The following is a 21675-nucleotide window of genomic DNA, read 5'->3' on the forward strand; positions in this document are numbered from 1 at the left end:
AGAACAGCGCTTCGATTTACATTCCGAGACGGAAACCTCTTACTTCTGACTTCGAATCGCAGTACACGATGAGGCAAGTCGGCTAGTGGATAGGAATCTTGAAGCATTATATGTATAGTCAATCCCCAACTGATTCATATCGCTTGCATTTGAAGAGTTAAGTTCTAAACAGTGCTGGTGTCTGTTCGCTGAGTGTGCACTATACTATAATGAATCCTTTCCTACTCTTGAGGAGAATATATGAACAGTAACAAATATATATGTTCGTTGGTGTCGCAAGGATCAGACTGACAATTAATATACCAAAAAAATACCGGTTTTTCGGACCTGAGCTTCTTCACAAGGCTATATAACGCTCATATGCCTCTTTACATCACGAAGCACATAAGCCCAGCTAAAGTCAGCGGAGCCAGGAAGTAAAGAAAAACCTTGTACGCCAAAAGTTTCATTCCCTGTGAGAGCAGGAGCTGGAGTTTCTCGTCGACCCATTTCTTCTCATTAAGATGGGGAAAAGGCTGGTCCGGCACCGGCTTCCCTAGAAACTCACACAGCGGTTCCCATCCATCCGAGAGTTTATACTCTAGGAGTCTGTCCATGGGAGTTATGCGCCGGACGAGCTCGTAGTGTTGTCTATACTTGGCTTTACTCTTGAGACGGGCATCCTCGGGATTAGATATCCCCAACCAACCCTGGAAGGTCGTTATATGGATTCTCGCAATCGGACGCGTGAAGAAGCGATCAATGTGATAGACGACCGTGACAAACGGGTCGTAAGTATTTTTAATCACTGTATTCATCCAGCTCTCATACCACGAGTCGACGTCTCTCTCGACCAGCACGACCTTGGCCTCCGGGTACGCTTCGATCAGGTCGTCAGCGAACGCAATAGCCGGGGTGTCGGACGAGACGGCCCCAAAGTCATGCATCAGCTGGTCGAACTCCTGGCGCCCGGATTTGGGTCCTGCTCCGAAGAACTTTCGATCCACTGCCTCCTGCCACATCTCGATGTCGCCAAATCGCGTCGACATGAACTGTGTGGAGTGCCAGCATGGTAGGCCAAGAATCTCGAGTGCATTGCACATCGCTTGACTTGGTTAGCAACACACTTTCCCTGACAATTCCAGACACTCATGGGAGTGTCGAGGATGCGAGATGCCGTTCCCGTCCGGTTAAACCCCAGACACAGGCATTCCAGAGGTACTGTTTGCTTCATCCCTCTTGGGGACTTGTGATTCAAGGGTCTAAACATCTCCGGATGTCTTTCCTGTGGTGTAGCCTTTTCGGAATGCTAATTACGTATTCTGCTGGAAAGGACGTGTTTACTGCTATCGAGTGCCCAAGAATAATCGAAGAATCTATCCTTTTGGTAGAAAGATCCCGGCAGCAAGCACACCGACTTTGATATAGCAACAAAAGCTTTGACCTCTGATAACTAACATGAGGGATATAAATTCATAACGTCTTTCCACGTTCTGTATCAGGATTCAACTAGCGCTTATTTACAAATTATTAGTGCTTACTTGTGTGTAGGTTGAGTGGGGCCAGTGCCAATCCTACTTCTACCAAGTACAGCAAAGACTTTGGTGCTTCCAGAGACTGCACAGAACATTGTTCAGCTCTCTACTCATATGGGAAGCAGTGGTTTAAGACTCAGGGCCCGGCTCAACATGGTCCTTTGGCTAGGGAGACTTGGGAAGCTGAAAATTCCGGCCGCTTTACCAATCAGAAAGTAAGGGTCCCTCCACGAATAGGTTCCACTGGTTGGGCAATTTAAACTCTCGGCCACATCGACGGACTATGGTTCTAATACTTATTTGTCCGTGGAAAGGCTTGTGTTAAGCGACACCTGGGCTGTGCAGGAACTCCAGCTTAGAGACTATACGGTATCGTCGCACTGTTTTTGATAAGGCACTGTTTTGGGCATTGAGAGGTTATTAGGGGCATTAGAGAGCACCAACTGGGGAGGTCTCATTCGAACTCTATCGCATGAAGCTTTCATGGCTAAAGCTAAATTCATGTATCTTCCAGTATTCACTCTAGGGAGTCATCATACGACATACCATGCAGACACAGTTACGTCAGGGTTACAGAGTCTGTCTCTTCTCCAACTTCACTGGATACAATCATTATAGATTGCAGTGCCTGACAGCACTCGGCTAACCTTCAAAACAGTCCGCTGATAGACCAAAGACATCCAGGTCCTGCACTCAGTTATGAAATATGGATCCTCTCCAGTTTGACAAGATCGGACACCGCTACAACGATGTGACCAATCTTCCTAGCGTATGGCTACTAGAGGACATCCTTAAAAGCCAAATCGGTCCGATTCAAGGTCTCGACGTGCTTGACCTAGCCTGCGGAAACGGGTATTGGTCCAGGAGAAGCATTGACTGGGGAGCGAAGAAGGTTGTTGGCGTGGATATCTCCAAGGTCATGGTGGACAACGCACAACTCCAGGCCCGGGCAGAAGATCCCTCTGAATTCCATGTTGTGGACTGCATCGCGCCATTCAACATGGGGGCATTTGACCTCGTCCTAGGCATCTGGCTTTTGAACTATGCCAAGGACATAACGGAGTTGTTGACGATGTGGCAGAACATTTTTGACAGCTTGAAACCCGGCGGGCGGTTTGTCGGAGTCATTACAAATTACGAGATACTACAGACGACTGCCTGTGGACAGGAATACCACTTTGGAGGAGTGACTTACAAAGTGCTTGAACGGATCACAGAAGGAACTCGCATTCAAGTTATTCTTGACACGACGGACCCGATAGCCTCCATCTGCTATATGCTTGAACCGGGGTTGCATGAGGAATGTGCCGCTCAGGCTGGGTTCAGCAACTTGAGATGGGAACCACTTCCTAGTGAACTCGACGTGGACCTCGGTCCTCTTTTTTTCCAGATTGTTACTGCTTCGTGTTAAGTCATAGGTACCAGTCCGCCCATGGCTATCATTGTTGAGGATATGCCTCTACAACGTGTTCCAGGGAGAGAGATAGTTGCAGCTCTAGGGCTGCATTAGTTCCCACGACTGCGTGATACAAGCCACCACGCAGGGTATACCCTTGACAATAAAAGCTTCTGATCCTGGCTGATCTAGTTCATGTCTAACTATACGTAATACGTCACACTACGAGACAAGTGACACAAGCTTTGCTTGATGTTTATCGCTATTTAGAACTTCTTTTGAGGACAGTCACGTGTGTGTTCAGCCCTACTGCTTTCGTCTGACATGGTTCATTACTGCTTATGATAAGTTCATGATTGGAGATATTGCTCAAGTTATATAGCGACAAGAACGCAAGCTTCGTGTCCTCGTATTTCGTATAGGATCTATCTTGCGACTTCGTGTGAGGCTTTTAGGTCTAATAACTACCCTCGCTCGCTCTAGATTGTGCGAGTATACAGCTTTCAAGCCTGGCAATTGACTGCCTCATAAAAAACTTTTAGGATATCATTAACTCTAAAAAATGTGCTCGCTAACTGGCTGCTATCCCGTAACAGCGTGCCCATCACACATACATACGAATCTCATTGCTCGTCGAACTCAAATGATCACTGAACGTCACTGGACTATGAGAAGTGAATGCCTTCCTTATTGCAGGCGTGAAGAAGACGAAGGAAATCATTCTCATCGCACTTCTGCGCCCGAGCATTGGCCAGTTCGGTCCGGTCCAGGATCCGCTGAAGCTTGACCTGTATTAACTTGGTAACCATGACTCGAGAAACCTTGTTGTTGCCGATAGTCAGAAGAGCTCCCTTGGGAATCTCTGGAACATTCTTCTTTTCGAATCCCATATCACCCATTAGTATATCATCCTCGTCCATCTCAGGAACATCATCATCCGCGTCATTATTGGTATCCATTTCCACGTCCTCCATGGGTTCCGGCTCCCCATTACCCAGCATGAAGTCTATATCCGCCTGCGTAACCTTCTCCGGGTACATCGTGGCGAAAGTGATCCAGTTTCTTTCGATCATGGCGCGCGTCTTGTTTCCCATGAAGCCTGCACGCAGGGTCTTGTTCTTACGCACGAAGCAAATACGGAGCATACCATCCCATTCATCCCAGCTGATCGCCGGACGATCGGACTTGGGCTCGACTCGGACCACACTAGACTCGACCTGTGGTGGAGGACGGAAGTTGTTCCTGCCCACTTTCATGATATGCTGGACGCGCGAGAAGAACTGCACGTTCACCGAGAGTCGAGAATATAAGGAATCTCCGGGCCGGGCAACAAGACGGAGGGCGAATTCGCGCTGGACCATCAGAACGCACATTTTGGGAGGATTAGGCATGGAGAGGAGTTTGAAGATAAGCGGGGAAGAAATCTATCATGAAATTAAATTGTCAGTTCTCTGCCCCGCATTCATATCGATCAACAATCCACTCCAAGGAAACACAGCACACATACCTGATAAGGGGTATTACTGATGCAAATCTGGAACGGAGGCAACTGGCTCAAATCCGTCTTGACAAAGTCACCAAGGACAATCTGGAGTTTCTTCTCCGCCGGCGTGCCTTGTACATTCTTGGTGAGTTCAGCAGCCATTCGAGGATCGACTTCGACCGCCACCACTTTCTTGGCCTTTGCGAGAATGCGATTCGTTAGAACACCGGGACCGGGACCGACTTCCAGAACCGTCTGGCCCTGCTGGATATTGGCCTTGTCGACAATGGCATCGGCGATCGCTCCATTCTTAAGAATATGTTGACCGAGGTCGGTGTTGAACTTGAAAATTGCGGAGGTCGCTTTACCCAGTGGGCCCTGGTCGGGCTTCTGGTATGGGCCGTTGGCACCTCTGCTGTGCTTGGTTCGAGCGACTTTTCCCATTTCGCAATTCCTGGTGGTTATTTTAATTCGTCTCCGCGGGAATTTTGTTGATCTCCAAAAAATTCATGCGTTATCAGCGGGATGTGGCACGTGACTGTACTGATAAATCACCTGATGTTCTGATAGGATGCTGAGTCATTCAGGGACAGAGGTCACCTGAGAATGCATAAAGCTGTTATGTCTGTATTGCTTACTTTGCTTGCTATGCATAATTGTATATGTGTTGATCCCTATGGAATTTCCTAAACTCGCTCATGAAATCTGAAATGCACCAAATCCACAACCATGTGAGCTCATGTTGAACATTAATGAGATCTACACACCCCTCCTGATGGGTCAACTCCGATACGTGACTCAATTCAATACCTCTACGCAACAATTTCATTTCCCAAAGCTTCTTACGTGTACCTGCATACCGATCTATAAACTCCGCCAGATGCACTTCCTACTCGGCCAATTGAATACTTGAACAATAGGGGAGGATAAGCTGCCGAGATACTAGCGCCTTGATCAATGTACATTGTATACCCGTCTCTCAGGGTTCAAACGCTAGGGGTGTTGATCGTCCCGCCACACTATTTTCCAACAATGTCCAAAGACTCCACGGATGGCGATAATTTTCGATAATGAACCTAGTGGAGAATACCCCTAGCTGAGAGCTCACATACCCATGGGAAAGAGCATCCAGTAACTCTAAATGTCTATCTCGAACATGATGATGAATCCCCCGCCTTCTACCATTGAGCAATATCTAATATCTACACTATCCAGTAGATCAGGAACGCTACGGCAAGATTGAACTTAGATAGCAAGCCACAATCACCCAAATTAGACTGGTGGGGCGGCTCGTGCCTATCTTCATCTGTGGATCGATCGACAGGCATGCTAATGATACTACCGTAACAGGAAGGACAATGTCTCAACTAAGGAGATTTAACTCCTTGGCGTTCCATCTCTCGAGAGTATGGAATCCATGCAAGGTTGTCCATTGTATGTGTTTCATGTACAAATAGATCTTCGATCTACATGCGTGGCAAGCGTCGCCCTCCTTGCTGACGGGCATAGACTATCAGTATAGAGTGTATAGATCCAATGCAGATCGCTCATTGTGGCTTGGCGTGTTCCGTGGCTTTGGCTAAGCTTTTCTCTGTAGAGATCATGACGAGACATCATATGGTACTTGAGTGGAGCTTGTTGGAGCAGAAGGAATTGTCTCCGAAGCAACCCCGTGTCCCATGTGTGCCAGTGTGGTGTATGGTAGTATCGTGGTAGAGTTCATGGGTTGTAATTTTTATGAGGATCATAGAGCAAGACAAGCGCCGTGGAATATACTCTTGGCAATAGTTGCAATTACCACAATACTAGCCGATATTCGTGTCATCATAACTTGTAGATAGGCCGTAAGTATGTTGAATATGGATGTCTATACTAACAGACTCATCTTCTCTCCCGAATAGCTTCCACAAAGCAATGCCGATCATTGAACATCCAGAAAAATATGTGCATTTCTAACCAGTCGTGTAATCTAAATTATAATACTATAGAATTAAATATATCCCAAGAAGAGGAAATCATCCACGAACTAACAACCCATAAAACGACACAGCAGACGGGAAGAACACGCCCAAGAAGATGGCCTTCGCCGTACCAGCTGCATCCCAGCCCGCATAGCCAGATAACATCCGGGCAGCGGTACCCCCCACAATACCCATCCACACCACGAAGAAACCCAGGTCATACGCGCGTTTCCAGAACTGCTCGCGCTTCGACAACTCGGCATTTGATCGCATTGAGGTCCCCCATCCTCCGTCAAACACGGTCAACATGCTCCAGAGATGGATGCTGGGGAGGGGAATGTTGTAGAAGACTAGTGCGGGGGCGATCCAGACCCAGGCATTGCGCGGACCGCGGTCTGGGTTACGCAGCCAGTTGTAGCCGATTGTGTAGGCTACACGGAGGAAAGCGTCGTTAGAGGAGAAGTAGGCGAAGCGTTGGCCGGTGACGAGGTAGTAGAGCACACAGAGGAAGACGAGGAGCGGGCCGACCTCTTTCTTCATAGCGGCCCAGAAGAAGACAGGGTGATTGAGGAGATAGACTCTTGGCTGTTGGAAGCTTTCGATATGCGTTGCTCGACCCCAACGGACTTGTTGGAGGAGCCATCGGCTGAATGTCGTTGGAGTATCAGTGGCTGTTAATGTGTCGGAGGCGTATGTGACCGTCCAGCCGCGCAAGAGAAGGTTTGTTGTTAGATGGCGGTCTTCATTGATAATCTATGGTTTGTTAGCTGGAATTCTCAAAGGGAAGACAAGGGTCTGAGGCTTTGACTGACCATTCGACGACCGAAGACTGTCTGTGTGTACCAGGGGTATAGAATTGAGGGCAATGCGGACACCCGGAACGCGGTACTTGGACCACTCTGGCAGTCGCTCGTGCCCGAGGATGCAGAAGTCGATCTTGTCATGTACAGCTCGCACCAGTAGACTGCGCTTCCAAGTTTCGTCGTCATTGAATCATCTTCATTGTGCACTACCAATCCGGAACTGCCTCCACCGGCCGTTGGATCTCCGGCGATCGTCTCAACGGTACGGCGCACGGAATCTGTAAAGACGATGGTGTCGGAATCGGAAGACCACATGTATTCAATACCGAGAATGTCCGAAATCACGATAGAGAAAATAAACGAGGTGAACATAATTGCTTTCTTGTGCATATGCGGCTGGTACAAACACAGCCGGGAGACACCTCCCAACTCACCCAGTCCAAGATCATGTTCGGCGAGAATCTCCCGAGCCAACTGGCAGCAGTGGGCAATGGTCATCTCCTGGCAGCGCTCAGGGGTCTCGTAACAAGCTTCCGTGATTTTCTTGTACGTGCGCATGGCGATCTCACCAAACGGCTCATCAATATGCACAATGGCCGAGTCTTCGGGATAAGCTTCTTCAAAGACGCGGACCATTTCCATGTCGGCTTTCTCGTCACCGTCCACTCCAACCAGGATGAAACGGCACCCGTCAGCACGTTTGTAGCTATCCAAGGCGCGACGGAAGAGTTCTGGATCTTCGCGATAGCCTACTACCACCGCCAAGCATTCGGGGCCCGTATGGAGGCTGGGAGACATGAGAGCCTTTTCGGGGTCTTCTTTTGTCTTTGTCGGCGCATCGAGACCATATAGCCGGCGTCGCCGCCCCTCGTTGGAATATCGGTTGAATTCAGCCACGAAGATGCTAATCAAGATGTCCAGCGTCAAGGGATGACGACTGTAGCCGGTGATAAAGTAGTACACGGGGAGGATCAAGACACAACCCAGAAAGTTAAGGAACTGGCGCCAAACGGGCACATCAGGGCCTCGCTGTTGGAAGACTGGCAGCCTCGCGGCGAGTTTCTCTGCCGTCCACTCCATCACTGCGAAGCAATTGCACTCAACGAACTCTTCGCGGTGACAGGCAGGATTTTTCAATGCCAGAAACACAGGATACAAGTGGCCATGGCCTTCTATTCATAACTAATAATAGCTGCAGGTCAAACCTTCGCTTGTCTTAAATTACGGCCTCATTTTCAGCCCCAATCAGGGTCAGGAGGGACAGACAGGAACCCGAGAAAAAAAAAAATACGACGCTAATGGGAAATAATTGCCGGTGGAAGGCCGAGAAAAGTTTAGATCCATTCTCCTGAAGAGAAATCACATCGTATATCCAAGTGTGACACACCATATTTGGCAGATTGGTTTTCCAAATACAATCAAAAACGAGGCTCTGTTGGGGGCCTGAAGGTCCCCTTGCCCTAAGAAGGAAAGGGTCTCGACTGAAGACGTTGGTTGACAGTGTACTTCCCACCAATGGCCATGGTTTTCGTTCATTAAGCGAACCCACCTGTAGAAAACGGTTACATTGTGTCTCAATGGTATGTCCGACGGCGTTGAACTACTGCACATTTGACTCACTTCAAGGACCGTTATTGGGTGGTAAAAATGATGGTTTAGTGGGAAAGGAAGAGTTGGATCCGAGCGGAAAAGTTAATCATCCGCTAACTTCCATAAAATCGGGAAATTGCTCATCTCCTGAGTGCTCCACTGCCATTCGGCTCCACTGTTCTTGTTAGAAATGACCAAAAAAAAAAAAAAGGTGCAAAAAAAAGGGGGGGTCTATGCGCGATAGTACTCCGGTTGAGACTTTCAGCCTCACTCGACTGGAACATGGGCATTCAGGCCCGTTCTAATAATATGATTGTTGCTCAGCATGAGTCTCGTGGAACTTTCTGCTTGAAAAGTCCGCGAGACGCTTTCTTCATCTCAGGCCATGCTGGCTGAATCCGTCTGGCATACACATCATGGCGCGAGTTTTATTTCATAGAGAGAATCGCATAGTCCCTTTGGGGATTATGATCTTTGTCCTCTTCCTTTTCTTCTATCATCTGGACTTGGAACATGACGACCCAGTGATTAGGGGTCTTCCTGATCTTCCACAAGATCTCTCCTCCCGGCAATCGCCGCTCAGAGAGGAATCAAAGCAACAGCCACTGCCCTCTGCCCAGCCTTCTCCCTCCGCTGTCCCTGTTGCCCCTCTTGTTCCTTCTTCCGAGGACCAGAAGCCGAGCACCCATCAACAGGAGAAGCCGAAACCAAAGCAACAACAAAAGCCACAACCAAAGCAATACGGAGACTTGAGTCCAGATGATGTCGTGCTACTCTTCAAAACCGGTGCCTCCGTGCTATGGAGACGACTACCGATTCACCTCTCCACCAGCTTCGAGCCCAGCCGTATCCCCGCCGACAACATCCTCATCTACTCCGACTACCCCGAGACCATCGGCTCATGGCAAGTCATCGACGTCCTGGAAAACTCAACCGAGACGGTCCTGAAAACGGACAACTACGAACCATACCGTCAGCAACCAGACTACGAAGCGCGCCAGGTCTACGCAGAAATGGCAAACGTAGAAGGTGACGGGAATGGCCCCGCAGGCGGCTGGAAACTGGACAAATACAAGTTCCTCCCTCTCATCCAACACGCGGGTCGCGCAAAGCCCGAGGCGAAGTGGTACATCTACATCGAAGACGACGGCTACATTTTCCTGCCCAACTTGCTTCTCCACCTAGAGAAGTTCTCGTGGCAGGAGCCGTGGTACTTCGGCGGTCTTGCCTGGAAACACGGTGACTATTTCGCGCACGGCGGTGCAGGTTTCGTGCTCTCACGGGGTGCGTGGGAGCAGAGCTTCGGCTTGGAAGAGGACATGGTCACGAAATACGCCGATTTCACGGAAGCCCACGGCTGCGGTGACCATGTTCTTGGCCATGTCATGCAGGATTACGGGATTAATTTCGGCCAGACCCATGGCAAGTCGGAGTATTCTTGGGGTTTCAACCCGGAACCGCACTGGGGCGGTTGGTTCCGACGCGCGAGCTGGTGTTATCCCCTTTACAGCTGGCACCATACGCACAGTAAGGATGTAGCGCGACTCTACAACTTCGAACAGAGCTGGGATTTCGAAAAGAAGGGCCAGTTCAGATACCGCGACTTCTTCAAGGCCATGGTCGAACCGTACATGCGTCGTCGGGTGGAGTGGTGGGACAACCAGTCCTCCCGCTATGAGCTCCGGTCGGACAATATCGCCGACGCGCAGCCTCCAGAGGGAGTGTCGAAGCAAGTCTGGAACAGTGCCTGGAAGTCGGTGGATGCCTGTGAGGCTGCCTGCGTGGCTTGGGAGGGTTGTGTCCAGTGGACCTTCTACGAGGACCAGTGCCGTATGGATGAGAATTTCATGCTCGGCATGGGGATTCCCGTCGGGGACCTTCGTCGCCAGACGTCTTTGCCTAGAACTAGTGGCTGGTTGCCTCAGCGTGCGGAGAAATGGGTCTGTGATGCCTAGTTTTATGGCGTATTGGATTGTTTGTGCCTCGTATATAGTAATGCCACATAATTTTTTTCAGTTTAAACAAATGTGTCTTACATAGCAAGTTTGATGTAGGATGTGACTCGTAGGACGGAAAAATGTCCTATCGAGATGGAGAGTGATTTCAAAGGATCGGTGGCGTATTTTCGACATGCAGATATCACTCGATCACCGAGTGACCCCGCCATCAGACGACATTTGTTAGGATTCCTTCTCCGGGCTTTCATTTGCTAGGATCTAGCGTTCTTAGCGTAATGCTTTGTTGAATGCTGATGGCAGAGCTCGTATTGATGGTAAAAAAAAAACTATAGTTGTGTCTCGGAGTAGCTGAAGTAGGGTTAAAAGCATCATGTGTCAATCAATATATATCCCGGCGGATATGTTTGCTGACGGTACTGTTTCAGTTAACTCGTATTCATGCCACCATTCTAGGTTTAAAGCCACTTTACACAGGTAGTATCAGTCGATGGGTCCAAGAAGCGAAAACAAAAACAAAAACAGAAATAACAAAAGAAATAAACTTGGGACATCGCTATACAAAGCGACAAGACAGACAAAAAGAAGATTTCGACCAGGACGGGACTCGAACCCGCAAACCTTTGGTACCGGAAACCAACGCGCTACCATTGCGCCACCCGGCCGATTGATGAAGAAATATTGAGACACTATAATCAACAATTGACAAATTCTATTACAGTGCTAGGCAGCAAATCTCCACGGTTAGGCCACCACTTGCCGCGGTCCAACTTGCCGTCTCATCGTGAGACTAATTGTGGTTCCGAGGGACATTTTGGAGGAATTGTGCCCAGCCTTTCTAAATTGCCACCTACGCTACCGTCCCGTTGCCTATATCGAGTTGTACTATGCGCGCCGGTGGATTCCTTCGCCTGGCGGCCGGTTGCGATCTGGAATCTTGCATTTTGCCTGTTTCTCCGTAATTAGGCGACACGGAGGTATCGGGATGAACGTTGCCTAGCTGATCGGATCCGACGGAGTGCTAACTATAAGGTAATGTTCTTCTTGGATACGGGTTTCAGTAGTACTCTTTGTGGAAACTCTATAATACCTGCTATTTACACCATAACGCCTGGCCACATGTCCATGATTAAAATCCAAATCAATATCTCCAAGTACTGTTGTCTAGCCAGTCGTATACTGGTTTGCTATATATACCTCTAGGGGTCGATAGGATCGAGTGCGAAGAAACAAAATTTGTACAAGTGGCATGTCACCATTTACATATACCGATAATTGTAGTTCTTCTCCGAGCTACGTATGCTTCACGGGAAAGAGCACACGGGGTTAGTGAGGGGGAATAGTCTAACTTCCCATACCGCGTAGTAGGGTCCTAATGTTCGTACCCGGCTCCCCGTTGCCACGGACTGGCATTGTTGGCTGCCCTGTACGCGTGTGGAGACGGCGTGCGAATGGGTGAGACGTTGTATCCCCGATTGACCGGCGAGACACCTGGCGGGCTGTATTCGGATGGACTAAGGGTATGATCGCCAGACTCGTAGGGCGATGTGCTCCGGGTGTCACTGGATGGGAAGAGAGGGACGGACGGGTCAAGGGGAGAAGACGGCGAATGGTTTGCACCGGTCATATGGCTTGGGGATGTCCGGTCTGAGGCCTGGAGGCTGTTGGCATGGTTTGGTGGAACTTCGTTGTGAACGAAGGGGTTCTGCTTCTGGTTTTGATCTGGCGAGCCTCGCGCGGCGGCACCTAGAGCGTCTAATTCTGTCATGTGTGTGCGGGACATGATGGACGAACCGTCGTCTTTCATCACCTGGTACTTGTTGTCTGGGTTTTTGGACACGAGGGCCATGATTGAAGCAATGAAGATGACGATGAGGAGGATGAGGGTGAGGATGGCATTGTAGACGAATAGGATAACGCCTAGGATACTCGTTGCCATGTCGCGCTCTCGGAAGTTGAAGATCAGAAGTAGAAGGGTGTTGAGGAAGTTGATGGATGTGACGCTGATATTCATGATATTGGTCTTTTTGTCCATCCATGGGCGAATAACGCACACTGCGACCAGCATGAGAACCTCAATGACAAACAGCGCTGCGATCTGAACAGATGACGAAGGTTGGCATAGTGCGACGAAGATGCCCTTGACGAAGATGTACACCACCATTAGCGTGACGAAATAGTATGCCGGGGAGCGGTGGTGTGCGTATAGGAAGCCCCATTTATTCAGGAACACAGTATCGTTCTGTAGCATAAAGGCTGGGCTCTTGTATATCTCAACCGAGCGCCTGGCCTTGCGTATGATGCGTACAGCTGCCGTGACTAGTATAGCGGTCGTCGACAGAAGCATAGCAACGGCTAGGATTACCTCGGCGGGGGAATCATGACTGGCAAACTCCCAGAGACAGAGAACGCATACTGCGGGATAACACATGAGGATCAGTCGGAGCAGAATGCCTTTCATTGTCACTGCCCAAGTGCTGCTGTCCATCTTAGTACTGTCTGTTTTCCCGGATTTTGCAAGAAGACCAGAAACAAGCCGGACTAATCCCACGATCAGCATCGTGAATCCGATAAAGACCATGATGAAGATGAACCCCGTCATGAAAATATCAGTCCGCTCAATGCTGGCCTTGAAGCCAACACGTACGATACCATAGATAGTTTTAGATCCGTCAGGCGCTGCGCCTTCCCCAGACTCTCTCTTCATCAGGGCACCTGCGCCGAAATCCAACGATCGCTTTCGCTTGAGCACATTGACTGACGTATTTTCAAGGTCAGAGAGCAACGTCGAGGAAGTACCGCCCGTGGCCCGGAGATACCAGTTGGCGATCTTCTGAATAAAGCCTAGATGCATAATGCCCATGCTCCACTGGAAATTCTGAGTCCAGGACTCCACGATCGGGGGCATGTGGACACTGGTCATGCCGAGAATGGCCTGAGACTGTACGAAGCCAAAAAGCGCAAGCGACTTAGCTGCGACATGCAATGCAGCATGTGAGTATCCTAGTATCGATGCAATCCCCGACGACGCCAGACCCAGGCCGATGACCAGTGCTATGACCCACCCCACTGCCTGTTGGTACACAGATTTGCTGTTGGAGAGGCTAGCTTCCATACAGGCAATAGGTGCCCCCGTATCTGTGGAATTAATATAGACGCGGACAGATGCATCGAGATCAGGCACGGTATATGCAACGTCTAGCAGTATCCATTTGTCAGTCTGCGTTGCACCAGTGACGCGGGCGAGTGCATCTTACTCGGAACTTGGTTGATGACGGATTGCGGCAGAGTCGTCTGGATGGCGGGGATCTCGAGCTTGCCAATGTTCATGGGACACAGGCGCTGTTCCTTCATTTGGCATGGATCCAGTGTCTTCGTGATGACCTCTTTGCCGTAGGCCTTCAACGAAAGGTCCGCCACCACATTTCCAGAGATAGCTACCGTGCCGTTGAAGCCTATGGAGAGAAGACGGTCATCTGGTGTGAACGTTACATTGAAAAATGTAGCTGTGAAGTTCTTATTGTCGGTACATAGGTCTAGAGAGTTGGATTTGATCACTCGCGAAGCAGAGACGGGCGCAGAGCAAAGAAACGTGAGTATCGATAGTATTGATATTAGAAGCATTGCTGCTTTGAACTAAAGAAAGAATGAAGAAAAGAGCCCGGGTGAAATCAAAGTACCAACGGGAATAATTTTTCTGAGGAAGAACCGGTCATTTGTGTCGACAGCACGAGCGATGAGATCGTTGAAGGTCTGTTTCGTGGAGCGCGCCTGGACCCTGGGGCGAGTTACCTCAGCTCACATTAAAGAGATTTAGGTTGACGTATGCTAGGGCTCACTGTGGGACTGCGATCGTCCACCAGCCATTCCGATGAACAGGTCCTCTCCGCTAGGATTTGCGGTCTCCTGAGAGCCCGAGTCTTACTCTTACTTTATTCGGCTATCGCCACACGAACGTACTCTGTACACAGTGTATGACGAGATTGTATTACCGTCTAACAGGTGCGTCTATCCTGACTGTAGCTAGAGTGGGAACCGCATCGCTTGGGAATGGAGCAGGCCATGGTTCTGGTTTGATATACCCAACCGCCCGTTGTAATAGCAGACCCCATTTGTACAGTAACCTGAAACGAGTGGGACATTATGTGAAAAGCTTTGACATTGAATTGTTAGAATTAACATCAGATTTAAAATCAGTCAACAAAATTATTTAAGGGGACATCAGCCAAGTGAAACGGGGGCAGTGTACCACATGGTTAACCATTGGAACACGGGTATGATTGGTGTTTTGACGGGGCTGTGTTGAGAAGGATCTCTGGGTGAAATTGCTAAAAAAAAGAGAGAACAGGGCACAAAGAGGGGGACAAGCAGCTAGAAGAACTAAGCTCTAGGGTTCAGCGGCGATCTAAACTGAGTGCAGTATCTGTGGGGACTATCAGTGGGACGCTGCCGCGTACAAGACGGAACAAAAGCTAATCACCAGGGGAGTCCAAGACTCTAAACGAGTACGGTTGACCTTCCTTAGTCAGGTACTGCGTCTTGGCACTCAGTCTGACTCTCCAGAGCCTTGACCAGCCCCCTCTGTCCCATCTTTTCTCAGGGGATCTCACCCTAAGGGGATTCGCAACGAGCTTGTTGAAACGACGTCATATATTATGATCCACCCCCACGCGCGACTTTTTGTAAGACAGTAAAGTATTCCCAGTGTATGTTGTTGTTGATTCTACCCTTTTTCGTGTTGCTTGCTCCTGTATTGACTCCGCCCGGGCTGGAAGATGGACCGCAGTCTGGGACCGTATCGGTTCGGCTACCCCGACGATGGACTCGCTAGGTACATATTAGGTGATGTGTTGGAGCAGTATCTCTCGTGCGATGAGTATTTCTGGTGGCAGAATTTGCGCGTTGGAAAGAAGGTTTTCAAATTCCAGGCCTTTCTGCATACCAGGGAGGAAGAACAGATGAAGATCTGGAAGTCATTCCGGCAAATGAGAACAGTAAACAGTACGTTAGGTTCTTCGCTCTTATATTCCCTTCTTTGTCCCTTCTATTTATAGCTACTTGGAGACCTCCGATCGTCAATACTAAAGAATTCAAGGGCCAATGGAAGATACCATTGACATTCAAAGGCCACGACTGGGACAGTTTCTGTTGACTTGGATGAAAGAGTCAGAACTTCGCCAGGCGAAGAATACCCTAGAGGAGCAATGCGATAGGAGATATGAAAACGCCATCAAAGCTATAGAAGCCGAGCTCGTCAACAAGAAAGGGGAAGACGATGTAAAACATGGTTCCTCATGGTTAGTAAAAATACTCTGCTCCTGACTTTCTTTAATGTTCTGAACTAACGGCATGACTCAAGCTTCCCAACGGGCTGCTTCTGTTGTGCGGATTGTTGTTAATTTATTCCTGCTGGTGGATGTCCATGACGACGGATCTTCATACTCTCGATACCCTTTTTTTGCGGTGGCGATATTTAGTTGCCAAGACGTTGATTGTTTAATGGATGCTAAAATCAATTGGTCCGTCATTTTCCGGAAGATCCACGGTGTGGATCTGCCACGTCGCCTTACAGACTGCGTTGTACAAAGCAGGAAGTTTGAAGTAGAATGTAGCCTGTGTCTCTCTATAATTAAGGGTCCACATTGTAGTGATTCAAAGTTCCACGATGTAACCCCCCGGGTTGGAATTCATCTCCGGCTCTTCTTTACACCCCTTCCGGTAATTAGTAGGTTCGAATGCTGTGGACGGTACCGGACAAGCTATGTTTGAGATATGTGCTTTGCCGGGGTATCTCCTTCACTTTATTTTCCGTTACATTGGCCCACAGGATACCTGCACGACAGATGATAATCAGTGATATCTAAAGCCCCCATTACAGCTTCCACTGTCCCTTGACGACGAATGAAATAGGATATATGGTGCATTTGCCTACTACAGCGTAATCTCCAGATAGGGCTGTGGATGATGTCATGCACGTGGCCCGGAAAGGTAAGGCGGGGGTTTTATTTTTAGCCTCAACGTCTGATAACTAAAGATGATGACCTTCTGGAAAGATGTCTCTGGTATTTTCCAAACCATAACATGATTAAGGAAGAAGGGATACGTGAAATGAGTTCAATATCCGGACTGACAAAGAGACCTCGGCGAAGTGCGCCGAAAGTCAAAACTGGTTGTCTTACGTGCAAGTATGGGATGGCCGATACATTCCTCGCTATGTGAAAGTAGATATGTCTAACTTGACTCATGGACTCTGAAGGATTCGCCGGGTAAAATGTGACGAGCAAAGACCCAATTGCCTCCGATGTACCAGCACCGGCCGCCACTGCGACGGATATCCGCCCGACAACGCAGCACTGGTGCAGAAGTGGGTTTCGAGGCCAGCCTCGATCAACTCATATTGCATCCCATTCAAAGTTCCTGGTAGCCAGGCCGATAGGCAGCTGTTACACTATTACTGCTGCCAGGCTGCCGAGAGCCTATCGAGTTATACCGACCCGACACTGTGGACCACTTTAATCCTGCAAAGGAGCCATCACGAGCCCGTCATCCGTAATGCACTGGTGACTTTGAGCGCTCTTTACCAGGATCACCTCTCTGGGGAGTTATCTTGCTACAATAATGACAACCTTCCACCTTTACGGACTTTACAGCGCATCGCAAAGTGTCATCGACAGCTGAGGGTCTATCTTTCCTCCCCCGGCGCCTTGCCAGAAGTCGCGCTTACGTGTAGTGTGTTGTTTTATGTGTTCGAGGCTCTCATTGGCAATGCTCAGCAAGCGTTAAAACATCTTGACCTTAGCCTGACGCTCTTGCAGCGATGTCAGAAGGATTCCTCTCCATCGATGTCCAAACCCGATGATATCGTTCCCCATCTGGCAGCCTTGCTGTCATGCCTGGATGTGCAAGCTAGTATCTACGATCAACAACGCGGACCTCCTAGACTCATCTTGACTTCCCCGAGCGAGACATGCGGCACACAAAGCATTGTACCCGAGGCTTTTGTCGACGTTGCTCAGAGCGAGGCTGCACTTCTAAAGCTTCAAAATTGGATATCCAGGCATCTTCACATTAATGCTAAAATCAAGCATAAACCGTTAGCAGAAATACCTCCAGAGGTAATGCACGAGAGAGGAGTGGTAGAGGAGCAGCTTCGACGGTACCTGATCGCGGTAGACAAGCTATATCAGGGAAGCGAAGAAAAGGTCGCTCAGCGTATATTGCTGTTGCGAATACAAGCACGAATGTACTACGGCATACTCCTTCAACGTTTCCCCTGCACAAGTTCTGGACAGTCGTCCATCATCATCCATCCCTTATCGCCGTTAAATGTTCAGTCCTATCCAGCTCCTGAAGACTGGATTGATACTGCACTCTCAGAAATATCGATTCTTCTTGATGCCTCAAAATCTCCTGCTTGCAGAAGTCGACCCTTTACGTTATCGACCCAGCTTGTCGGAGGCCTGCTACATGCCGGTCTCAAGACGACTCATCAGCACACAATGAAGACTGCGCTGAATCTCCTGCAACACCCCAACTTCCCAAGCCGAGACGGGCTGTGGGATGCTAAAGCGACCGAATCTGCCATTCGCAGCCTTCTGGCGCAGGTCAGTGCAGAGCAAGATGCGGGCGACAGAGTTTTGTTCGTTTCAACCTTAGATGAACCCGGTCAGATGGTTAGCTATGGCAGATGAACGTACTACAAGTCAGTCACAGTTGAATATATGGGGGTAGTTGATATACGTTTGGTCTCCGCTCATAACTACAGAAAGAACCAAGCCGTGTTTCCATTACGCGTGAACAGCAATTATGAAGACATCCGTCGCATTACTATTTCATGTATACTTTGAAGCTCAACGCGAATGCATGCAAATCTCTTGACATTATTCTGTATAGCGCTTCGGGGTCTCTTATACTTCGCGAAACGGCAATTGTTTAGCAAACACCTATTCCCCAACCTCCACAGAGAGACAAATCCCCGGAGCATTACAATTATCATATAGACCCAGGTCATTCTCCACGCGCAGACAAACCTCCTTCCACTCGACAACAACTCTGACCTGGTCCCTGCCCAATTTGCGACCGGCCGTCTCTTCTTGTTCAGCGCGCCAGCCCAGCTTCCGGTCCACAATAACAGCCTCCGAGGTTCCCGTGATCCTACTCCAGAACGACCTTTTCTGTTTAGGCTTACTATCTTCATTCGACTTGAGCGATTTAGTCTCTTTAGTAGATGTGGGGACCTCATCCCCCCCCTCAACATGATGACCACTCGCCGCAAGCCTAGCCCGAAGCGAAGACTCCAATTCCCGCAACACGGCCGGCTGCCTCCAGAACTCCATCGTATGGGCCTCGCCCTCCAGTTGAACAAGCTTCACTACCGTGGAAGTAGGAAATCCAATCGGCTCTGGCGTTCTGGGAGCCGAGTAGCTAGTCTTTTCTCTGGGCTGTAGGGACGTAACATTGGAGGGAATGAAAATGAACGTGGTTCTGTATAGCCCTGAGGAACCCTGCTCAGCCAGGAGTGGATCGACATACTGCTCGAGGAGAGAATGAACGCGCTGGACTCGACTTGCATCTAGATGGCGATGGAGTGGTGCCGCTATGTCCGATCTCATGTTGTAGGGTGGGTTCTGTGTGGTGGATGATCGGACACTTTCTTCGTATGAGGGGATGGGATCCTCATGATCTCGGTATTGTGCTTTAGACATTTTGACCGAGAGACGTGTATTTCCTGGTTTCCTATTTTGTTTGAGCGAGAGGTTGATCAAGAAGATCATAACATGCATGCAAGACGTAAGGCTGACAATTTATCCCACTGTCATCATCACCACGTGATGCTCATTGTGTCACGAGGATCTAATGCCCTTATGTAGTCTTCCTACTTCCATCATCTGTTCGTAGAGTGAGTCGCGGTAGACGCCCTGCAGCCATATCGTAACTGGTTTGGGGGGAATACGGACTTAGCGGCCTTTTCCGCGTCGGGCGCAGAGCACAGCCATGATTTTCTGTGATGCTATTCGCAGGTGTTCTGGGGCAAATTTGTGTAGACAATACTCATTTAGATTACACTAACTAGTTGAGGAATCAGTAGAGATATATTAATATTCATATATTATACTCCGTGAGGCATGCTACAACTGTCTGAGTATTCGGAGGAGCAAACGAATCGACAAACGTCCCGATATACCATTCTCCTGATGCATGTATTTCGGAGTAAGTACCGGAAAGAACCAATCAATGAAATGTTCGATTGGCATGGAGACGAGATTCCACAAATCAGGGTATGCGCTCTTAGTGCTAGTATTTAAGTGGGGCGACAAGACAGGTTTCCTTCGACGCCGTTTCCAGCATGTCGATGAACAGCCGCTGCGAGCTATGTCGGGCAATCGGGCAAAATCCTCCGACCCAACAATGCGATTATTTCGCTTATTGGCTGTCGGGGTGAAGTATCTCTCGATCGGAGTCTATCAGACCGGCCCGATATTGTTTGTCACGCGAAAGTATTCGTAAAATCCGAAGTTCACGAGCCATAAAGGCAGGTTGAGCCTATGCAGTTCAAGGATGTCGTAACCGCGCTTTCATAGACATCTATAGAGCGCTTTACATACCACATCCTCAAGTATAGGGTAAGGTTGAAGACAGCACAGGATGTCTCGGCCAATCTTAATTATCGGTGGCGGCCTAGGAGGCCTCTGCTTAGCACAAGCCCTCAGAAAACACAACATCCCCTTCAAACTCTTCGAAAAAGACGCAGAGATCAACTACCGCCCACAAGGATACAGACTTCGCATCAGCGAGGACGGGATCTACGCCCTGCAATACGCCTTGACGCCAGAAATATACACGCTTTTCGAACAGACCTGCGCCGCAGGCCTCGCAATTGGGGTCCAGGTCAAACCGGACGGGTCACCTGTAGATGCCGCACGCCGTATCGGGCCCCCTCCCATGAAAGGTCCCAAACCGTACACAGTTGACCGGACCATATTCCGAAAAGTGCTTCTTACGGGGCTGAAAGATGATGTGTTCTTCGGGAAGGCGCTCGATCATTACACGCTGCACGACGACAAGGTCTCTGCGCATTTCACGGACGGAAGTGTCGAGGATGGTGCCATTCTCGTCGGTGCGGATGGCGTGCGATCTCGTGTTCGCAAGCAGCTTATCCCCGGGGCCAAGGTTGTTGATACGGGCATGCGTGCCCTGTATGGAAAAACGCCCATCACACCGGAGTTTCTTGCGCGGTTTCCAGAGCAATATCAACGGGGAATGAATATAGCTATTGATGACTCGGTTCCAGAGGGACAGGTGTATTTGCTTTTCGAAGCTACGTGGTTCCCGAATGCGGATACCGTCTCGGAGCCTGAGCTTCCGAGTCCGTATGTATACTGGGTTCTTGGAGCCCATTCCTCGAGGTTAGGCGTTCCGGATGAGAAGCTGCTGAGTCTTAGCAATGATGAAGCAGCGGATTTGGCGATCCAGGTAACCGAAAGTTGGAGCCCTGGGTTGCGGGCTGTCTTCGAGATGCAGGGTAAGGGACAGGCATCGACGTTGAGAATCTCATCAGCTCCGTTAGACCTCCCTGTTTGGGAGGTTTCACCGCGGGTGACGCTGCTGGGTGATGCGATTCATGTAATGCCGCCGACGGGAGCCTTGGGCCTTGTCACAGCCCTCAGAGATTCGGCAGACCTGGCTAGGAAGATTGTTGATGCTGGCGGTATCGAGAATGTGGATAGGAGTGTGATTGGTAACTATGAGAGTGAGATGAGAGATTTTGCAAAGATGGCTCTTGGGAGGAGTTGGCAAAGTGGCCTGAAGACTTTTGGGCTCAGGCCGGTTGAGGAGTGTGAAATGGTTGATATGTAGCCGTTGGTGCTTTTCCATTCGTATTTTCTGTTCCTTGGTTTAGCTGTCATAATACTAACTCCCTTGGTCAATGATGATGCTATCTGAAGTATATTAGAGTGATCAATAAGTTCTAA

General features: G+C 49.3%; 10 protein-coding genes and 1 non-coding gene across 11 annotated transcripts; 5 read left to right on the plus strand and 6 right to left on the minus strand.

Moving 5' to 3' along the window:
* Positions 1-368: 368 nt before the first annotated feature.
* Positions 369-2063, minus strand: F9C07_2199279 (efflux pump antibiotic resistance protein; the record flags this gene model as incomplete). The annotated part of the gene is made up of 3 exons (XM_041288894.2): positions 369-1084; positions 1129-1276; positions 2061-2063. The coding sequence occupies 3 exons, from the start codon at positions 2061-2063 to the stop codon at positions 369-371; spliced, it is 867 nt and encodes a 288-aa protein (XP_041141507.2).
* A 157-nt stretch (positions 2064-2220) lies between these two features.
* F9C07_364 (putative methyltransferase) lies at positions 2221-2925 on the plus strand (the record flags this gene model as incomplete). The annotated part of the gene is made up of 1 exon (XM_041284355.1): positions 2221-2925. One exon carries the CDS (start codon positions 2221-2223, stop codon positions 2923-2925), a length of 705 nt encoding a protein of 234 aa, XP_041141506.1.
* A 507-nt stretch (positions 2926-3432) lies between these two features.
* Positions 3433-4875, minus strand: F9C07_2278813 (ribosomal RNA adenine dimethylase). The gene is made up of 2 exons (XM_041288893.2): positions 4418-4875; positions 3433-4334 (listed from the first exon to the last, which is right to left on the minus strand). The coding sequence occupies exons 1-2, from the start codon at positions 4835-4837 to the stop codon at positions 3576-3578; spliced, it is 1179 nt and encodes a 392-aa protein (XP_041141505.1). The 5' UTR covers positions 4838-4875; the 3' UTR covers positions 3433-3575.
* A 1533-nt stretch (positions 4876-6408) lies between these two features.
* F9C07_366 (chitin synthase) lies at positions 6409-8237 on the minus strand (the record flags this gene model as incomplete). The annotated part of the gene is made up of 2 exons (XM_041288892.1): positions 6409-7107; positions 7167-8237. The coding sequence occupies 2 exons, from the start codon at positions 8235-8237 to the stop codon at positions 6409-6411; spliced, it is 1770 nt and encodes a 589-aa protein (XP_041141504.1).
* A 926-nt stretch (positions 8238-9163) lies between these two features.
* Positions 9164-10702, plus strand: F9C07_367 (uncharacterized protein; the record flags this gene model as incomplete). The annotated part of the gene is made up of 1 exon (XM_041284354.1): positions 9164-10702. The coding sequence occupies one exon, from the start codon at positions 9164-9166 to the stop codon at positions 10700-10702; it is 1539 nt and encodes a 512-aa protein (XP_041141503.1).
* A 592-nt stretch (positions 10703-11294) lies between these two features.
* Positions 11295-11367, minus strand: F9C07_t71. Its single transcript has one exon. It is a non-coding gene; the product is annotated as a tRNA-Arg (tRNA).
* A 707-nt stretch (positions 11368-12074) lies between these two features.
* F9C07_2059621 (uncharacterized protein) lies at positions 12075-14844 on the minus strand (the record flags this gene model as incomplete). Its single annotated transcript, XM_041288891.2, has 5 exons — positions 12075-13900; positions 13960-14178; positions 14542-14608; positions 14663-14710; positions 14785-14844. The coding sequence occupies 5 exons, from the start codon at positions 14842-14844 to the stop codon at positions 12075-12077; spliced, it is 2220 nt and encodes a 739-aa protein (XP_041141502.2).
* Positions 14845-15477: 633 nt separating this feature from the next.
* F9C07_369 (uncharacterized protein) lies at positions 15478-16101 on the plus strand (the record flags this gene model as incomplete). Its single annotated transcript, XM_071511125.1, has 3 exons — positions 15478-15703; positions 15798-15999; positions 16062-16101. 3 exons carry the CDS (start codon positions 15478-15480, stop codon positions 16099-16101), a joined length of 468 nt encoding a protein of 155 aa, XP_071365517.1.
* Positions 16102-17003: 902 nt separating this feature from the next.
* On the plus strand, positions 17004-18393 carry F9C07_2059132 (uncharacterized protein; the record flags this gene model as incomplete). Its single annotated transcript, XM_071508624.1, has 2 exons — positions 17004-17066; positions 17167-18393. 2 exons carry the CDS (start codon positions 17004-17006, stop codon positions 18391-18393), a joined length of 1290 nt encoding a protein of 429 aa, XP_071365518.1.
* Positions 18394-18645: 252 nt separating this feature from the next.
* Positions 18646-19407, minus strand: F9C07_371 (uncharacterized protein; the record flags this gene model as incomplete). The annotated part of the gene is made up of 1 exon (XM_041284344.1): positions 18646-19407. The coding sequence occupies one exon, from the start codon at positions 19405-19407 to the stop codon at positions 18646-18648; it is 762 nt and encodes a 253-aa protein (XP_041141500.1).
* A 940-nt stretch (positions 19408-20347) lies between these two features.
* On the plus strand, positions 20348-21559 carry F9C07_372 (uncharacterized protein; the record flags this gene model as incomplete). The annotated part of the gene is made up of 1 exon (XM_041284346.1): positions 20348-21559. The coding sequence occupies one exon, from the start codon at positions 20348-20350 to the stop codon at positions 21557-21559; it is 1212 nt and encodes a 403-aa protein (XP_041141499.1).
* Between the last annotated feature and the right edge of the window lie 116 nt (positions 21560-21675).

This window comes from Aspergillus flavus, chromosome 1 (assembly GCF_009017415.1).
Source record: "Aspergillus flavus chromosome 1, complete sequence".
In the NCBI taxonomy this organism is placed as follows: Eukaryota; Fungi; Ascomycota; class Eurotiomycetes; order Eurotiales; family Aspergillaceae; genus Aspergillus; species Aspergillus flavus.

What these genes read in the sequence shown, in the direction of transcription:
- F9C07_2278813 (XM_041288893.2), bottom strand. Translation starts at nt 4,837, where the DNA reads ATGGGAAAAGTCGCTCGAACCAAGCACAGCAGAGGTGCCAACGGCCCA. An exon ending in TCAGTAATACCCCTTATCAG is followed by an intron (nt 4,335 to 4,417) that starts GTATGTGTGCTG and finishes ATTTCATGATAG; the next exon opens with ATTTCTTCCCCGCTTATCTT.